This window comes from Bos grunniens, chromosome 17 (genome assembly GCF_055505025.1).
Source record: "Bos grunniens cultivar Pamir isolate PY7600 chromosome 17, Bosgru_T2T1.0, whole genome shotgun sequence".
NCBI lineage: Eukaryota > Metazoa > Chordata > Mammalia > Artiodactyla > Bovidae > Bos > Bos grunniens.
This window is the reverse complement of record NC_141181.1, coordinates 44,573,023-44,587,655: the sequence shown is the minus strand read 5'-3', so window position 1 is coordinate 44,587,655 and position 14,633 is coordinate 44,573,023. Positions and strand designations below refer to the sequence as shown.

The following is a 14,633-nucleotide window of genomic DNA, read 5'->3' as shown; positions in this document are numbered from 1 at the left end:
GAGCAAAAGATGGCTATAAATAACATAAAAGTACAAACACAAAGAGAACAAAAGGTCAGACCTCACACTGATTCTGAGTAAGGAGGAAAAGATCTAAATGTTCTGGTTACTCACCTGAATGGCCCTGACTTGGGCTGTGCATCATCCACAGCTCTTCTTGTTCCAACTGGAAAATGATACTGGGTTTGGTGTATTGATATCCTGTGAATGGAAAATTATAGACAATCTAGATCAAGAATGCCTAGGACCCAGGGATTCAGAAAAATTGGGAAAATTTAGTTTAGAGGTGACATGATGAAGCTGCCCTTTTGCACTCTAACAAAGTAAACACCATTCAACCAGCATATTCTGATGCCAAAGGAAGAATAAGAAAACTTGGCCTCTAAGTATAAGCCCCAAATCACCCAGTATTTTACAAAAATGCCCCAGTTTTCAGCCACCAAGAAGAGGAAGCCTACAGATTACACACACTCCTTTCAAGGGGGCAGTACATACCCAGGGACACCAGGTTTCTAAAGTTCTCCAACATCACACTCCTGTACAGGTGCTTCTGAGCTGAGTCCAGCAGCTGCCACTCTTCCCAGGTAAAGTCCACAAACACATCCATGAATGACAATGGTCCCTGAAATAGCAGATCCCTATTCAATCTCAAATCATTTTACTGAGTTTGTCATAAAAGCCAACCAAGGCTGTCCATTATTTATATTCTTTAATATTTTAGGAGAAAAGCAAAATTTATTGAAAATATCCCATCAATATGCATTAAATCAGTTAACCTTTCATTCAACACATGAGAACACCATGTGTCAGGTATTCAACCTAGTGCAGGTAATATAAAATGGAGGAAAGGCAGTCCTGCCTGCAAGAAGTGTTCAGCATTGTAGAGAAAAACAAAGGTTAAATATGTAAAAATTTAATAGGGAGTCAAAGATGCTAAGACAAAAGAACATGTGGAGAACATGGGCATAAGGGAAGAATACATTAGGCTGAGTCCATGAAAGGGGACTAAAGGAGCCACCACTGAAGAAAAGATATGTCAAAATTTGGTGGAATAAAGGCAACAGCTGTAAGTAGCAGCTACTTTGTGGGGCAACAGATCTGAGCATGATGATACACAGATGGCAAAGCAGCACATGAAAAGGTGCTCAACATTATATATCATTAGGGAACTACAAATTAAAACAGTGAGACACCATTACATATCTAGAATGGCTAAAATTTTCAACAATGGGCAACAATGAATTTGAAAATGAAATTTTAAATTTGATGAAAGACATGGATATAAATATCCAAGAAGTTCAACAAACTCCAAAAATGATGAAACCTTAAAGAAACATATACACTCAAATTTTCAATAGACAAACACAAAGAGAGAAAGAACCTTGAAAGTATCAAGAAAGAAATGATTTGTTTCATACAAGAGCTCATCAGTAACATTATAAGCAGATTTCTCATCAGAACCCTTGGAGACCAAAAGACTATGAACCCATATATTCAAAGAGCTAAAAGAAAAAAACAAACAAACAAACAAAACGTATCAGTCAAGAATTCTGTATGTGACAAAACTGTGCTTCATAGTGAGGTAGAAATGAATACATCCCCAGAAAAACCAAAGGTAGTTTGCTACCACTAGACCTGTTTGAAAAGAAATGTTCAAAGGAGTCCTGCAGGTGAAATGAAACCACACTACACAATAACTAGAAGCTGTCTTGAAGAAATAAAGATCTGAACAAAGGTAAATACCTGTGTAATCATTAATGATAGTATTATTTTAACTTTGATTTGTAACTCTACATTTCGTCCTGTATATACTTGTAAGAGACTAATGCATTTGAAATAACTGTTTATCATTTGGGGCACACAGTGTATAAACATATGACATCAACAACCAAAAGGAGTTGGGACAGATCGGTAAAGGAGCAGTGTTTGTATGTCACTGAAGTTAAGCTGGCATAAATTCAAATCAGAATGTTATAGCTTCCTAAAAAGATTATACACCATAACAAATGGGACTTATTCTTGGAATGCAAGAATGGTTCAACATTGGAAAACTGCTCAGTGTAATACATCACATTAACAGAATGAAGTTAAAAAAATGATTATCTCAAAGATTATCTCAATTGAAGCACTGACAAAATTCCACACTCTTTCATGATAAAAACAATTAAGTAGGAACAGAAGGAAAGTATTTCAACATAATAAAAGTCATATCTTAAAACTCTACAGTGAACATCATACTCAATGGTGAAAGACAAAGCTTTTCCTCTAAGGTCAGGAATGAGGAACCAATGCCTGCTTTCATCACTTCTATTCAACACAGCACTGGAAGTTCTAGTCAGAGCCACTGGGGAAGAAAAAGAAATAATAGGGATCCAAATTAGAAACCGAGTAATATTATTTCTCTGTTCATGGACAATATCATCTTATATGTAGAAAACCTTAAAGATTCCATAGACATACATACACACCAAAACCTAGTTAGAATAAATGAATTCAGCAAATAACAGGACACAAAGTCACCCACCAAAATGAGCTTCGTTTCTATGCACTAACAATGATCAATCAGAAAAGCAAATTATAAAAATGATTCTATTTATAACAGTATCATAAAGAACTAATAATTTGGACTTCCCTGATGGTACAGTGGATAGGAATCTGCCTTTCAATGCAGGGGATGCTGGTTCAATTTCTGGTCTGAAAAGATTCCACATGCTATGGGCAACTAAAGCCTATGTGCTACAACTAATGAGTGTGTGCTCTCGGGACCGAGACACAACTAATGAGCTCCTGTGCCACAACTCTGAAACCAGCACAACCTAGAGCCCAAACTGCAACTACTGAAGCCACGCACCTAGAGCCTGTGCTTGTAACAAGAGAAGCCACAGCAATGAGAAGCCTGTGCACTGCAAGGAAGTGAGGCCTGTGCACCCTCCGCAACTAGAGAAAGCCCATGCACAGCAACAAAGACCCAGTGCAAACAAAAATAAATAAATAAATAAAATTTTAAAAAGAAGTAATAACTTAACCTAGGAAGTAAATGACTTATAAAATGAAAGCTAGAAATCTTGTTAAAAGAAATGAGACATAAATAAAGAGAAACATACTTTATGTTCCTTAATAATATGTTAGTAGTATCCAAAGTGATCTACATATTCAATGCCATCCCTAATAAAATTTCAATATTTTTTCCAGAAATAGAAAAACCCATCCTAAAATATATGAAAAAGCTCAAAGGACCTTGAATAGCCAAAACAATCTTGAAAAAGAACAAAGTTGGAGGACTCATACTTCCTAATTTCAAAACTTAGTAGAAAACTAGTAACCAAAATAATGTGAAACTGGCATAAAGACTGAAAGACTGACATACAACATGGTATTTGCATAGAGGTTAACAATGGAATACAAGAGCGATCAGAAACAAACCCTTGCATATATGGTTAAATGATTGTTGACAATGGTTCCAAGATCATTTATGGGAAAAGAAAAGTCTTTCCACTAAATGATGCTGGGAAAGCTGGATATCCACATGAAAAAAATGAAGTTGGACCCTTATCTAATACCATATATAAAAACAAACTCAAAATAGATCAAAGACCTAAATGTAAAACCTAAAACTATGTAAAACTCTTCAGAGGAAAACATAGCATCAAAAGCTTCCCGATATTAGATTTGACAGTGCTTTCTTGAATATGACAAAAGGCACAAGCAATAAAAGAAAATACCAATCAACTGGACTTCATGAAAATTTAAAAATTTTTTGCATCAAAACACAACATCAACATTGTAAAAGGCAACTCCCAAAATGGGAGAAAGTATCTGTAAGTCACATATTTTATAAGGGGTTAATATCCAGAATACATACAGAACTAAAACTCAACGAAAAAAAATTCTTCAAAAGTGATCAAAGGATGTAAATAGACATTTTCCCAAGGAAGACACAAATGGCCAATAAACACATGAAGATGGTGAACATCATTAATCATAAGGAAAATGAAAATCAAAACTATAATGAGATTCATCTTACACGGATGGCTCTCAAATACCATGAAAATTAACAAGGGTTGGCAAGGATACAGATTAACTGGAACACTTGTACATGGCTGGTGGGGATATAATGTTGTGTAATTGCTGTGGAAAACAGTTTGACGGCGCCTCAAAAAATTAAACATTAGAATTACTATATGGTCCAGGAACTCCAATTCTGGGTATATCTCCAAAGGAAGTGAAAGCAGAGTCTTAAGGAGGTATTTGTACATTCATGCTTATACCAGCATTTTCATTTATAGAGGCTCAAACGTGAAAGTAATTCAAGTATCCATTGATGGATGAATGGATAAACAAAATGTGATATACACACACAACAAATTATTATTCTATCTTAAAAAGGAAGAAAGTCCTGCAATATAACCAGGAAGAACCTTGAGAACATTATGTCAAGTGAGATAAGTCAGTCACAAAACGACAATTACTGTATGTCTATATACATACAAGTACTGTATGTACTACTGCTGCTGCTGCTGCTGAGTCACTTCAATCGTGTCCGACTCTGTGCGACCCCATAGACGGCAGCCCACCAGGCTCCCCCGTCTCTGGGATTCTTCAGGCAAGAACACTGGAGTGGGTTGCCATTTCCTTCTCCAATGCATGAAAGTGAAAAGTGAAAGTGAAGCTGCTCAGTCGTGTCCGACTCGCAGCGACCCCAGGGACTGCAACCTATGAGGCTCCTCTGTCCATGGGATTTTCCAGGCAAGAGTACTGGAATGGGTTGCCACTGCCTTCTCCAGTATGTACTACTAGAGTAGTCAAAATCATAGAAACAGAAAGTAGAATGGTGCTTGCCAGGGCTTATGGAGAGGGGGGAGTTTGGAGTTATGGTTTTGATGATATAGACCTGCAGTTTTTTAAGAGGAAGAGTTGTGGAGACAGATGATAGTTATCATTGCCAATTTTATGAATGTATTGAAGGACTTCCCTAGTAGGGCAGGGGACAGGAGTGTGCCTGCCAAAGTAGAAGACATGGGTTCGATCCCTGGTCCAGGAATTCCCTACGTTGCAGAGCAACTAAGCCCGTGCACCACAACTACTGAGCCCACCACACTCTAGAATCTGAGAGCTGCAACTATCGAGCTAGTGTGCTGCAGCTACTGAAGCCCAGGCCTAGAGCACTAGCTCTAGGAGCACAACAGAGGAGGCCACCGCATTGAGAGGCCCCCGCTCACCATAACTAGAGAAAGCCCTCACAAAAGCAATGATGACTGAGTGCAGCCAAAAATAAATAAATAAAAAGAATAAACTTAATACCACTGAAATGTCACTTAAAATGGTTAAGATGTTAAAATACGTATGTAGAGATATGTATGCTCTAAAATACGGTGTTTTAAAAAATCAAAGATCTAAAAAAATGAAAAGATGCAGGGTGTTCACAGGTTGGAAAAGTTGGTATTGTTAAGATGTGAATTCTCCCTAATTTGATTCATAGATTTACTAATAAGTTTTTTGTAGCTATCCACAAGCTCTTCCATAATTAATATGAAAGGACAAAAAACTAGAACAGCCAGAACGATTCTGAGGGAACAAAGGTTAAGCATTTGCCACTAGCCCAATTTAAAACTTCCTATGAAATCTAGATAGCATGATACTAGTGAAAAATTAGACACAAAAATCAATGAACAGAAATGAGAGCCTAGAAACAGACCCATATAAACACTGTCTCTTGAAGATTTTGTTGTTGTTTTTTAACATGACACAAAAGCATTTCAACAGAGAAAGGATCATCTTTACAACAATGGTGCTTTATAATGGTGCTGGACCATTGTGCATCCACAGACATTAAGAAAGGAAACTCAAAACATACCCCATAAGAAGGATCATAGACTTAATGTGAAAACTAAAACTATACAAATTTCAGAGAAAAAAATTTTACTTCATGCACTTTTGTTTAGGCAATGAAATTTTAGATATGATACCAAAAGCAAAACCCATTTAAAAAAATTAAAATTTAGAAAACAGACTTTACCAAAATTAAAATATTTTGCTGTGAAAGTTGTTGTCATGGAAATGAAAAGACAAACCAGAGACAGGGAGAAAATATTTGGAAATCACTTACGAAGGATTTAAATCTCGAGTAAGAAAGAACTCTTAAAAATCAATGACAAGAGATAGCCAAAGAGCACATGAAAAGATGCTCAACATCACTAATTGTTACAGAAATGCAAATCAATACTACAATGAGGTATCATCTCACCCCAGTAAGAATGGCCAACATAAAAAAAATCCACAAACACTAGATGCTGGAGAGGGTGTGGGGAAAAGGGAACTCTGTGTTGTTGATGGGAATGTAAACTGGTACAGCCACTATGGAGAACAGTATGGAGGTTCCTTACAAAACTAAAAAGAGAATTACCATATGACACAAATATCCAACTCCTAGGCATATATCTGGAGAAAACTGTAAGTTGAAAAGATACATGTAGCCCAATATTCACTGCAGCATTATTTACAGAGGCCAGGAAATGGAAGCAATCTAGGGGAATGGATAAAATGATGTGGTATGTACATATTTAGAGAGGGTGACTGCAGCCATGAAATTACAGGACACTTGCTCCTTGGAAGAAAAGCTATGACAAACTTAGTGTATTAAAAAGCAGAGACATCACTTTGCTGACAAAGGTCCATATAGTCAAAGCTATGGTTTTTCCAGGAGTCATATACATATGTGAGAGTTGTACCATAAAGAAGGCAGATAGCCGAAGAATGAATGCTTTCAAACTGTGGTGCTGGAGAAGAATCTTGAGAGTTCCTTGGACAACAAGGATATCAAACCAGTCAATCCTAAAGGAAATCTAACCTGAATATTTCACTGGAAGGATTGATGCTAAAGCTGAAGCTCCAATACTTTGGCCACCTGATGTGAAGAGCTGACTCACTGGAAAAGATCCTGATGCTGAGAAAGATTGAGTGTAGGAGAAGAGGGTGACAGAGGATGAGATGGTTAGATGGCATCATGGACTCAATGCACATGAGTTTGAGCAAACTCCAGGAGATAGTGAAGGACAGGGAAGCCTGGTGTGCTGCAGTCCATCGGGTAGCAAGGAGTCAGACACAACTGAGTGACTGAACACACACACACAATGGAATATTACTCAGCCATAAAAAAGAACAAAATAATGCTATTTACAGCAACAGGGATGTACCTAGAGATTGCCGTGCTGAGTGAAGTAAGTCAGAGGAGAGAGATATATATATTATCAATTATATGTGGAATCTTTAAAAAGGGTACAAATGAGCTTATTTACAAAACAGAAATATTGTAAATCAACTATACCTCAGTAAAAAAAAAAAAAAAGAATTAAAAAAAAAACAGTGACAAGAAAACAACCCAATCCATTTTTATTAAAATGAGGGAAAGCTCTAACAGATATTTCACCAAAGATATAAAAAGAATAAAACACATATAAAAGATACTCAATAATACTAGTCAGCCATTAGCAAAATGCAACTTAAAACCACAATGAAATACCACCTTACTTCTATTAGAATGGTGAAATGTTTAACAACTTGACAATACCAACTACTGGTCAGTATGAGGAACAAGGACTCTTATTCATTGCAGGTGGGAATGCAAAACTGCAAGCCACTGTGAAGACAGTCTCTTACAAAGCTAAACAGAATCGCCATACAATCCAGCAGGCAAGCTCCTAGATATTTACCCAACTGATCTGAAAACTCATGTTCACACAAAAACCCACACATGAATGTTGACAGCATTCATAACCAAAACCAGAAGCATCTGGATAGCAAGACATTATAAATATAGTGTGAAACTGGCTTAAGGATAGAAAAGTAGGCCAATGGAACAGAATGAGTTGTGAAACCAAACCATTTTTATGGACTCCTGATATACAACAAGGTGGCACTGCAAGACATAGGGAGAGGTCAATCACTTCAGTGAGACTGGGGCAATTAGACAGTATGATGAAAAAAACACATCTTGACTCCTACTCACACCAAACATAAATAATTCTACATGTATGATAAGTCTACCTGTGAAAAGATAAATGTGAACAAAGAATGATGTCTTCATGAGCTCTGGATAAGAAAAACGTTTTGAGGTTGGACACAAAAAGCACAAGTAATAAAAAATATATAAAAACTAAATTAAGTTAAAATTAGAAACAGCTGTTCATCAAAAGACAGCATTAACAGAATGAAAAGGCCAAAAAACAAAACAAAACAAAAAAAACCCAACAACAGCTTGTAAACAAATACTGAACAACAGTTAATGCTATGCAAACTGAAGTATTTAGAGGGAGGCATGCTGATGCCTGAAACATATTAAGAAATACACCAAAAATAAGATGGGATGAGAGATGCAGAGGGATGGAAATATGGACAACGTGATAAATACAATAAAAATGTTAAAGGTAAATTCAAGGTGATGAGTATACAAATGTTCACTGTAAAATGCTTTCAATTTTGCCCTGTGTTTGAAAACTGTCAAAACAAAATACTGGAGGTGAAAGAAGCACTGCAGGTAAAACATGAATGTGGATTTGGTATCAAGTTTGCTTTAAACGTCAATGTGCACAAATCACTGAATCATGTTAAAACAAAAGTGTGAAATAACAGGACTGAGGTGGGGCCTGAAACTCAGCATTTCTAAGAAGCTTCCAGAATATAAAAACGCCTTTTAGTGGATAAGAAAAGGCATAAAACATCCACGTAAGGTAACAAAATATCCAAAAAACATGCCAGCAGGAAATGCAAAGCAAATCCATACAGAGATACCACCATACCAGAATGGCTCAAATTAAAAAGAATAACAGCACTTAAAAGTGACAGAGAATGTGAGGCAAGGGAAGCCCCAGACACTGCTGATGGTCATCTAACAGGATGGTGCTTAATGAATCAAAGTGCTTAATGAAAAATATAAGCAATAGAGCAGGAGATACACATGTACATGCCATGAAGATATATTAAAAATGGATTCACATCAATAATGATACACATTTTGTAAACACATAAAAAGAACAATATGCATTTTAAAAAATTACGGGGTGGAGGAGCTGAAAATTGAGTCTGCGGAAACCAGGAAACAGGGGACTTCAGGGACCTTCCATGACCTAAGGAGAAAGTTACTTTAACCTTCCCACCTAAGGACCTCCATCCCTTTCCCTACCAAAAAAAAAATTAAAAAGGAATAAAGAAAAGAAGTGGAAATAAACAAACAAGGACTCACCCAGGATTTCTTGGCTTTCGGCTGGTCCTGGGAAATAAGCAGCCACTCCAGGACCCCAGGTCTCCTGGGCCTCTGCCGGGGTCCTCCAGAGAGAGGCTTCTGGTCAGGGGTCCCTTGATCCAGGATGGATTTCTCACTTTGGAGCTTTCTGCTCACATTGCATGAACTGTCTCGCTCCTGGAGAGGTGGCACCTGTAGACCCAAGAGCAAGCACACATTTGAGAGCACATTTCTAACCTTGGTCTCTTTTGCTAGTGAATGCACTCACCCTGGCTGCCTCGGGGGTTCTGCAGACTGTGGCCAGTGCTGCTGAGAGGACAGAAGTCAGAGTAAACGGAAATAGGGGACCCAGCACACTGACTACAGCCTCCCACCCAGACTCTGCACAGACCCCCAGGAACCCCAAAAGGGCAGCAACCACCCTGAGATTTAAACAACTTTGGGCAGACACTTAAAAAGAACATGATGCCAGGTGCTAAGGAGTAAATGACCCTGTTTTCTGGGCTTCCCTCATAGCTCAGCTGGTAAAGAAACCACCTGCAGTGCAGGAGATCCTGGTTCGATCCCTGGGTTGGGAAGATGCCCTGGAGAAGGGGAAAGGCTACCCACTTCAGTATTCTGGCCTGGAGAATTCCATGGACGGTATGTATAGTCCATGGGGTAGCAAAGAGTCGGACATGACTGAGCGACTTTCACTTTCACTCACTTTAGGTGGGTGGACACTGGAAATAGATCTTGGATGAAACAGTCTGTTTCAGTAGAGTTTCTTCTCAATATCTGGATGTCCATGAACAACTCAATTAATCTCTCTCACTGAGTCTTACTTTTTGTTATGAAACATTGAGAGTAGGGTGAGATCAGGGTGGCAGTGTAGTCTTTTAATCTCCCAATAGAAACAAGAGGCCTTATCAGAATAGTAAAAGCCAGAGACATGCACAGACAAATGGACCCAGGTGACAGGGCTCCTCACAAACCTCAGAATCTAGCAGATGCAACCTAACTGCATTGCTGGGGGGAGCAGGGGCCACAGGTGCCAATCTCCAAAGTCACCAGTACATAAGCCCCCACCAAAGAGAGAGCACCTCCCAAATGGAATCTGAACCCTTGAGGCACAGGGCTGCAGGTGACTAAAAAAAGATGTTCCCAAAGTCACTAAGTGACCTAATAGTGCTGGGGTTGCTGAGAAATGATGGGCAAACAGTCCCTCCTAGGAGGTTGGGTCTTCACTGCGAAACGGAGACCAAATTAATCAGCAGAAGTAAGAAAAAAACATTCAGGCAAAGAGAGGGATGAAGAGAAAAGAGATTCAGAAGATGAGAGGGAAAGGGGAGCAAAGGGAGGGCAGAAAGGCATTAAGCAGTCAGAAGGAAAGGCCCAGAGGACGCTCATACCAGAAGCTGTTTTAACAACAAAATACAAGGTGTAAAAATGGGTGAAACACGTTAGAATACAGGGCATATTGAGCTCTACGAAACCCAGGGCAAAGAGGCAGAAAAAAGGCTTCCTGACAAGGCTAAGTGTTGAGTCAGGTCAGGTATGTATGTGTTTACTTCCAAAAGAATCACTAAGATGAACTAGAAACTTGGATTACCTCTGGAGGAGGGAAGGGATAGAGTAGGAGAGATGGAAGCTTGTCTGGATGCAGGCATGCTTCCATCTTTTTACTTTATACATTTTTTTTTAATTGGAGGACAATTGCTTTATAATATTGTGTTGACCTCTGCCATACATCAACATGAATCAGACACAGGTATACATATGTCCCCTTCCTCCTGAACCCCTTTCCCATCTCATACCCCATCCCACCCCTCTAGGTTGTCACAGAGCACTAAATTGAGCTCTCTGTGTCTACAAAGCAAATTTCCATTTCTTTCTATATTACATATGGCAATGTATGTTTCCATGCTATTCTCTCAATTCATCCTACCCTCTCCTTTCCCCACTGTGTCTACAAGTCTGCTCTCTACATCTGCATCTCCATTGCTGCCCTGCAAATAACAGGTTCATCAGTACTATCTTTCTAGATTCCATACACATACATTAATATATGTCTTTCTCTTTCTGACTTACTTCACTCTGTAAACAGGCTCTAAGTTCATCTACCTCATTAGGACTGACTCAAATATAGCTGAGTAATATTCCATTGGAGAAGGAAATGGCAACCCACTCCAGTGTTCTTGCCTGGAGAATCCCAGGGATGGGGGAGCCTGGTGGGCTGCCGTCTATGGGGTCGCACAGAGTTGGACATGACTGAAGCGACTGAGCAAGCAAGCAATATTCCACTGTATATATGTATAGTAATTTCTGTATCCATTCACCTGTAAATGGACATCTAGGTTGCTTCCATATCCTAGCTATTGTAAATAGTGCTGCAGTTAACACCAGGGTACATGTGTCTCTTGGTTTTCTCAGGGTATATGCCCAGTAGTGGGACTGCTGGGTTATATGGTAGTTCTATTCCCAGTTTATCAAGGAATCTCCATAGTGTATCAATTTACATTCCACCAACAGTGCAAGAGGGTTCCTTTTTCTCTACATCCTCTCCAACATTTATTGTTTGTAGATATTTTATTGATGGCCATTCTGACCAGTGTGAGGTGATACTTAATTGTAGTTTTGATTTGCATTTCTCATTAGAGCGATGAGCATCCTTTCATGTGTTTGTTGGCCGTCTGTATGTTTTCTTTGGAGGAATGTTTGTTTACATCTTTTGTCCACTTTTTGGATTGGGTTGTTTGTTTTTCTGGTATTGAGCTGCATAAGCTGCTTGTTTATTTTGGAAATTAATCCTTTGTCAGTTGTTCCATTTGTAATTATTTTCTCCCATTCTGAGGTTTGTCTTTTAATCTGTTTATTGTTTCCTTTGCTGTGCAAAAGCTTTTTAAGTTTAATTAAGTCCCATTTGTTTACCTTTGTTTTTATTTCCATTACTAGTTTTGAATCATGTAAATATTTTACATGATCAAAAGGAGGAGGGAAGGCAATCACTAAAGTGGAAAATAAATGTCAACAAATACATTTGTTTATACAACTGGAAACAAAACTGTAAGAGACAATCATATTTCTTCCTGACCTTAACATGTGGTATTTAACTATGTATTCCTCAGATAAAATGAGGTATAAAGACTTACTAAACTTCATTTAGTACCCCTGTCAGTAGTAACAAATTGTTATTATTTTAAAACCATCTTATGTTCGCTATAGGACATGACAGTTATATCACTGTTATAATGACCCAAGATATCTAGCACATGACAAAAAGATACAAGAGTAAAGTTTTTAACCTTCCTGCACAGCTGGTGGGGATGTAAAATGGAGCAACCACTTTGGACCCAGCTTGGACGTTTCTCAAGGTGTTAAACCCAGAATCACTGTATTACCTGGAGATCCCATTCCTAGGTATCCACTCAGGAGAATTAAAAGCCTATGTCCACAGAAAGGCTTGCACACAAATGTTTTTAATGGCATGACTCTAACAGTCAAATACCTATCAATGGATGAATGGATAAACCAAATGTGATCTACACATTATTTAGCCATAAAAAGGAATAAAGCACTGAAGAATGCTACTATATGATGAACTTCTGTACTACACTGTACAGGTACCTGACAATTAGCCAATTAGCTTTTTTTGACTATAATGCAAATGCCTGATTGTACCAAAAGCTTCTGATTTCTGAGGTACCACTTCAGAGACATCAGTCTTGGGTAAGTTCATTTCCAGCCACACAACTAGATAAAGAGCCAGGCTGCCCGCCTTGACAGTCCCCTTGTAGAAAGCCCTGGGTGACCTGGATGACTGCTCATGTGATTGATCCCGCTCTTCCCTTCCTGTGCCTTTAATTCTTAATTATATTTTAAATTCACCAATAAATAATGAACTGGCAAGCCCCAGTGATGCAAATATAGGCAGAACTCCAAGTCCACATTCTTGCTCTTTCTCTGCTGTGTGGCCCTGTTGTGCCACCTACTCCCAGGGTGCTCAGTAATAAACTTTATGTTTTTAAAGATCCCTGATGGTTGTTGCTGAGATGCATCTTGTAATCACAGTAAGAAGCACAAGGGCAGGTCCAACCATGGCACTGGCTCACTGGGGAAATGTCTGTGGGGGCTGTGACTAGTGGGGCCCAGGTGAGCCCCCGCCCAAGGCATTCCTAGTCACAGCATCATTACTGACAGGCTGAGACCAACACAAAGCCACCCTGAAAACGCTTGTTAAATGAAAGAAGCCAGATACACAAGGCCACACATGTGATATGATTCTATTTATATCAATGTCTAGAAAAGGGAAATTCATGAAAACACAAAGTAGGCTAAATGGCTGACAAGGGGACAGGGGAAGGAGGGGATACACAGTGGGTTTTGAATGGGGACAGGGTTTCTTTTGGATTCTTTTGGACAGTGGGTTTTGAATGGGGACAGGGTTTCTTTTGTGTTTTGAATAGGGACAGGGTTTCTTTTGGAAATAATGATAATGTTCTGGAATTGGAGATGGTAATATTTAGACAACTGTGAAAACTAAGTCAAGGCTATAGTTTTTCCAGTGGTCATGTATGGATGTGAGAGTTGGACTGTGAAGAAAGCTGAGTGCCGAAGAATTGATGCTTTTGTGATGTTGGAGAAACTCTTAAGAGTCCCTTGGACTGCAAGGAGATCCAACCAGTCCATCCTGAAGGAGATCAGCCCTGGGATTTCTTTGGAAGGAATGATGCTAAAGCTGAAACTCCAGTCCTTTGGCCACCTCGTGCAAAGAGCTGACTCATTAGAAAAAACTCTGATGCTGGGAGGGATTGGGGGCAGGAGGAGAAGGGGACGACAGAGGATGAGATGGCTGGATGGCATCACTGACTTGATGGACGTGAGTCTGAGTGAACTCTGGAAGTTGGTGATGGACAGGGAGGCCTGGTGTGCTGCGATTCATGGGGTGGCAAAGAGTTGGACATGACTGAGCGACTGAACTGAACTGAACTGAAAACTAAAAATGAAGGTACACTTTAAAAGGGTGAGTTTTCAGCCATAAAAATGAAGGCTTTTGAGTTAGTTCTAATGAGGTGGATGAACCTAGAATCTATTATACAGAGTGAAATGTGTCAGAAAGAGAAAGATAAATACCATATTCTAACACATATATACGGAATCTAGAAAAATGGTACTGAAGAATTTATTTACAGGACAACAATGGAGAAACAGACATAGAGAACAGACTTATGGACATGGGGAGAGGGAAGGGGAGGGTGAGATGTATGGAAAGAGTAATATGGAAACTTTCATTACCATATGTAAAATAGATAGCCAACGGGAATTTGCTCTATGGCTCAGGAAACTCAAACAGGGGCTCTGTATCAACCTAGAGGGGTGGGATGGGGAGGGAGATGGGAGGGAGGTTCAAAAGGGA

At 39.0% G+C, this 14,633-nt stretch overlaps 1 protein-coding gene across 12 annotated transcripts in view; it reads right to left on the bottom strand.

The window, feature by feature from the left end:
* ZNF268 (zinc finger protein 268) overlaps positions 1 to 14,633 on the bottom strand; it is a 48,300-nt gene that overhangs the window by 21,388 nt on the left and 12,279 nt on the right. For all 12 annotated transcript variants that reach the window (XM_086347022.1, XM_086347020.1, XM_086347027.1 and 9 more), the window contains 3 exons: positions 9,239 to 9,430; positions 496 to 622; positions 115 to 201 (listed from right to left, as the gene is read on the bottom strand). In XM_086347022.1, the coding sequence (XP_086203148.1) occupies positions 115 to 201; positions 496 to 622; positions 9,239 to 9,430 (406 nt within the window). The remainder of the gene's footprint in view (positions 1 to 114; positions 202 to 495; positions 623 to 9,238; positions 9,431 to 14,633) is intronic.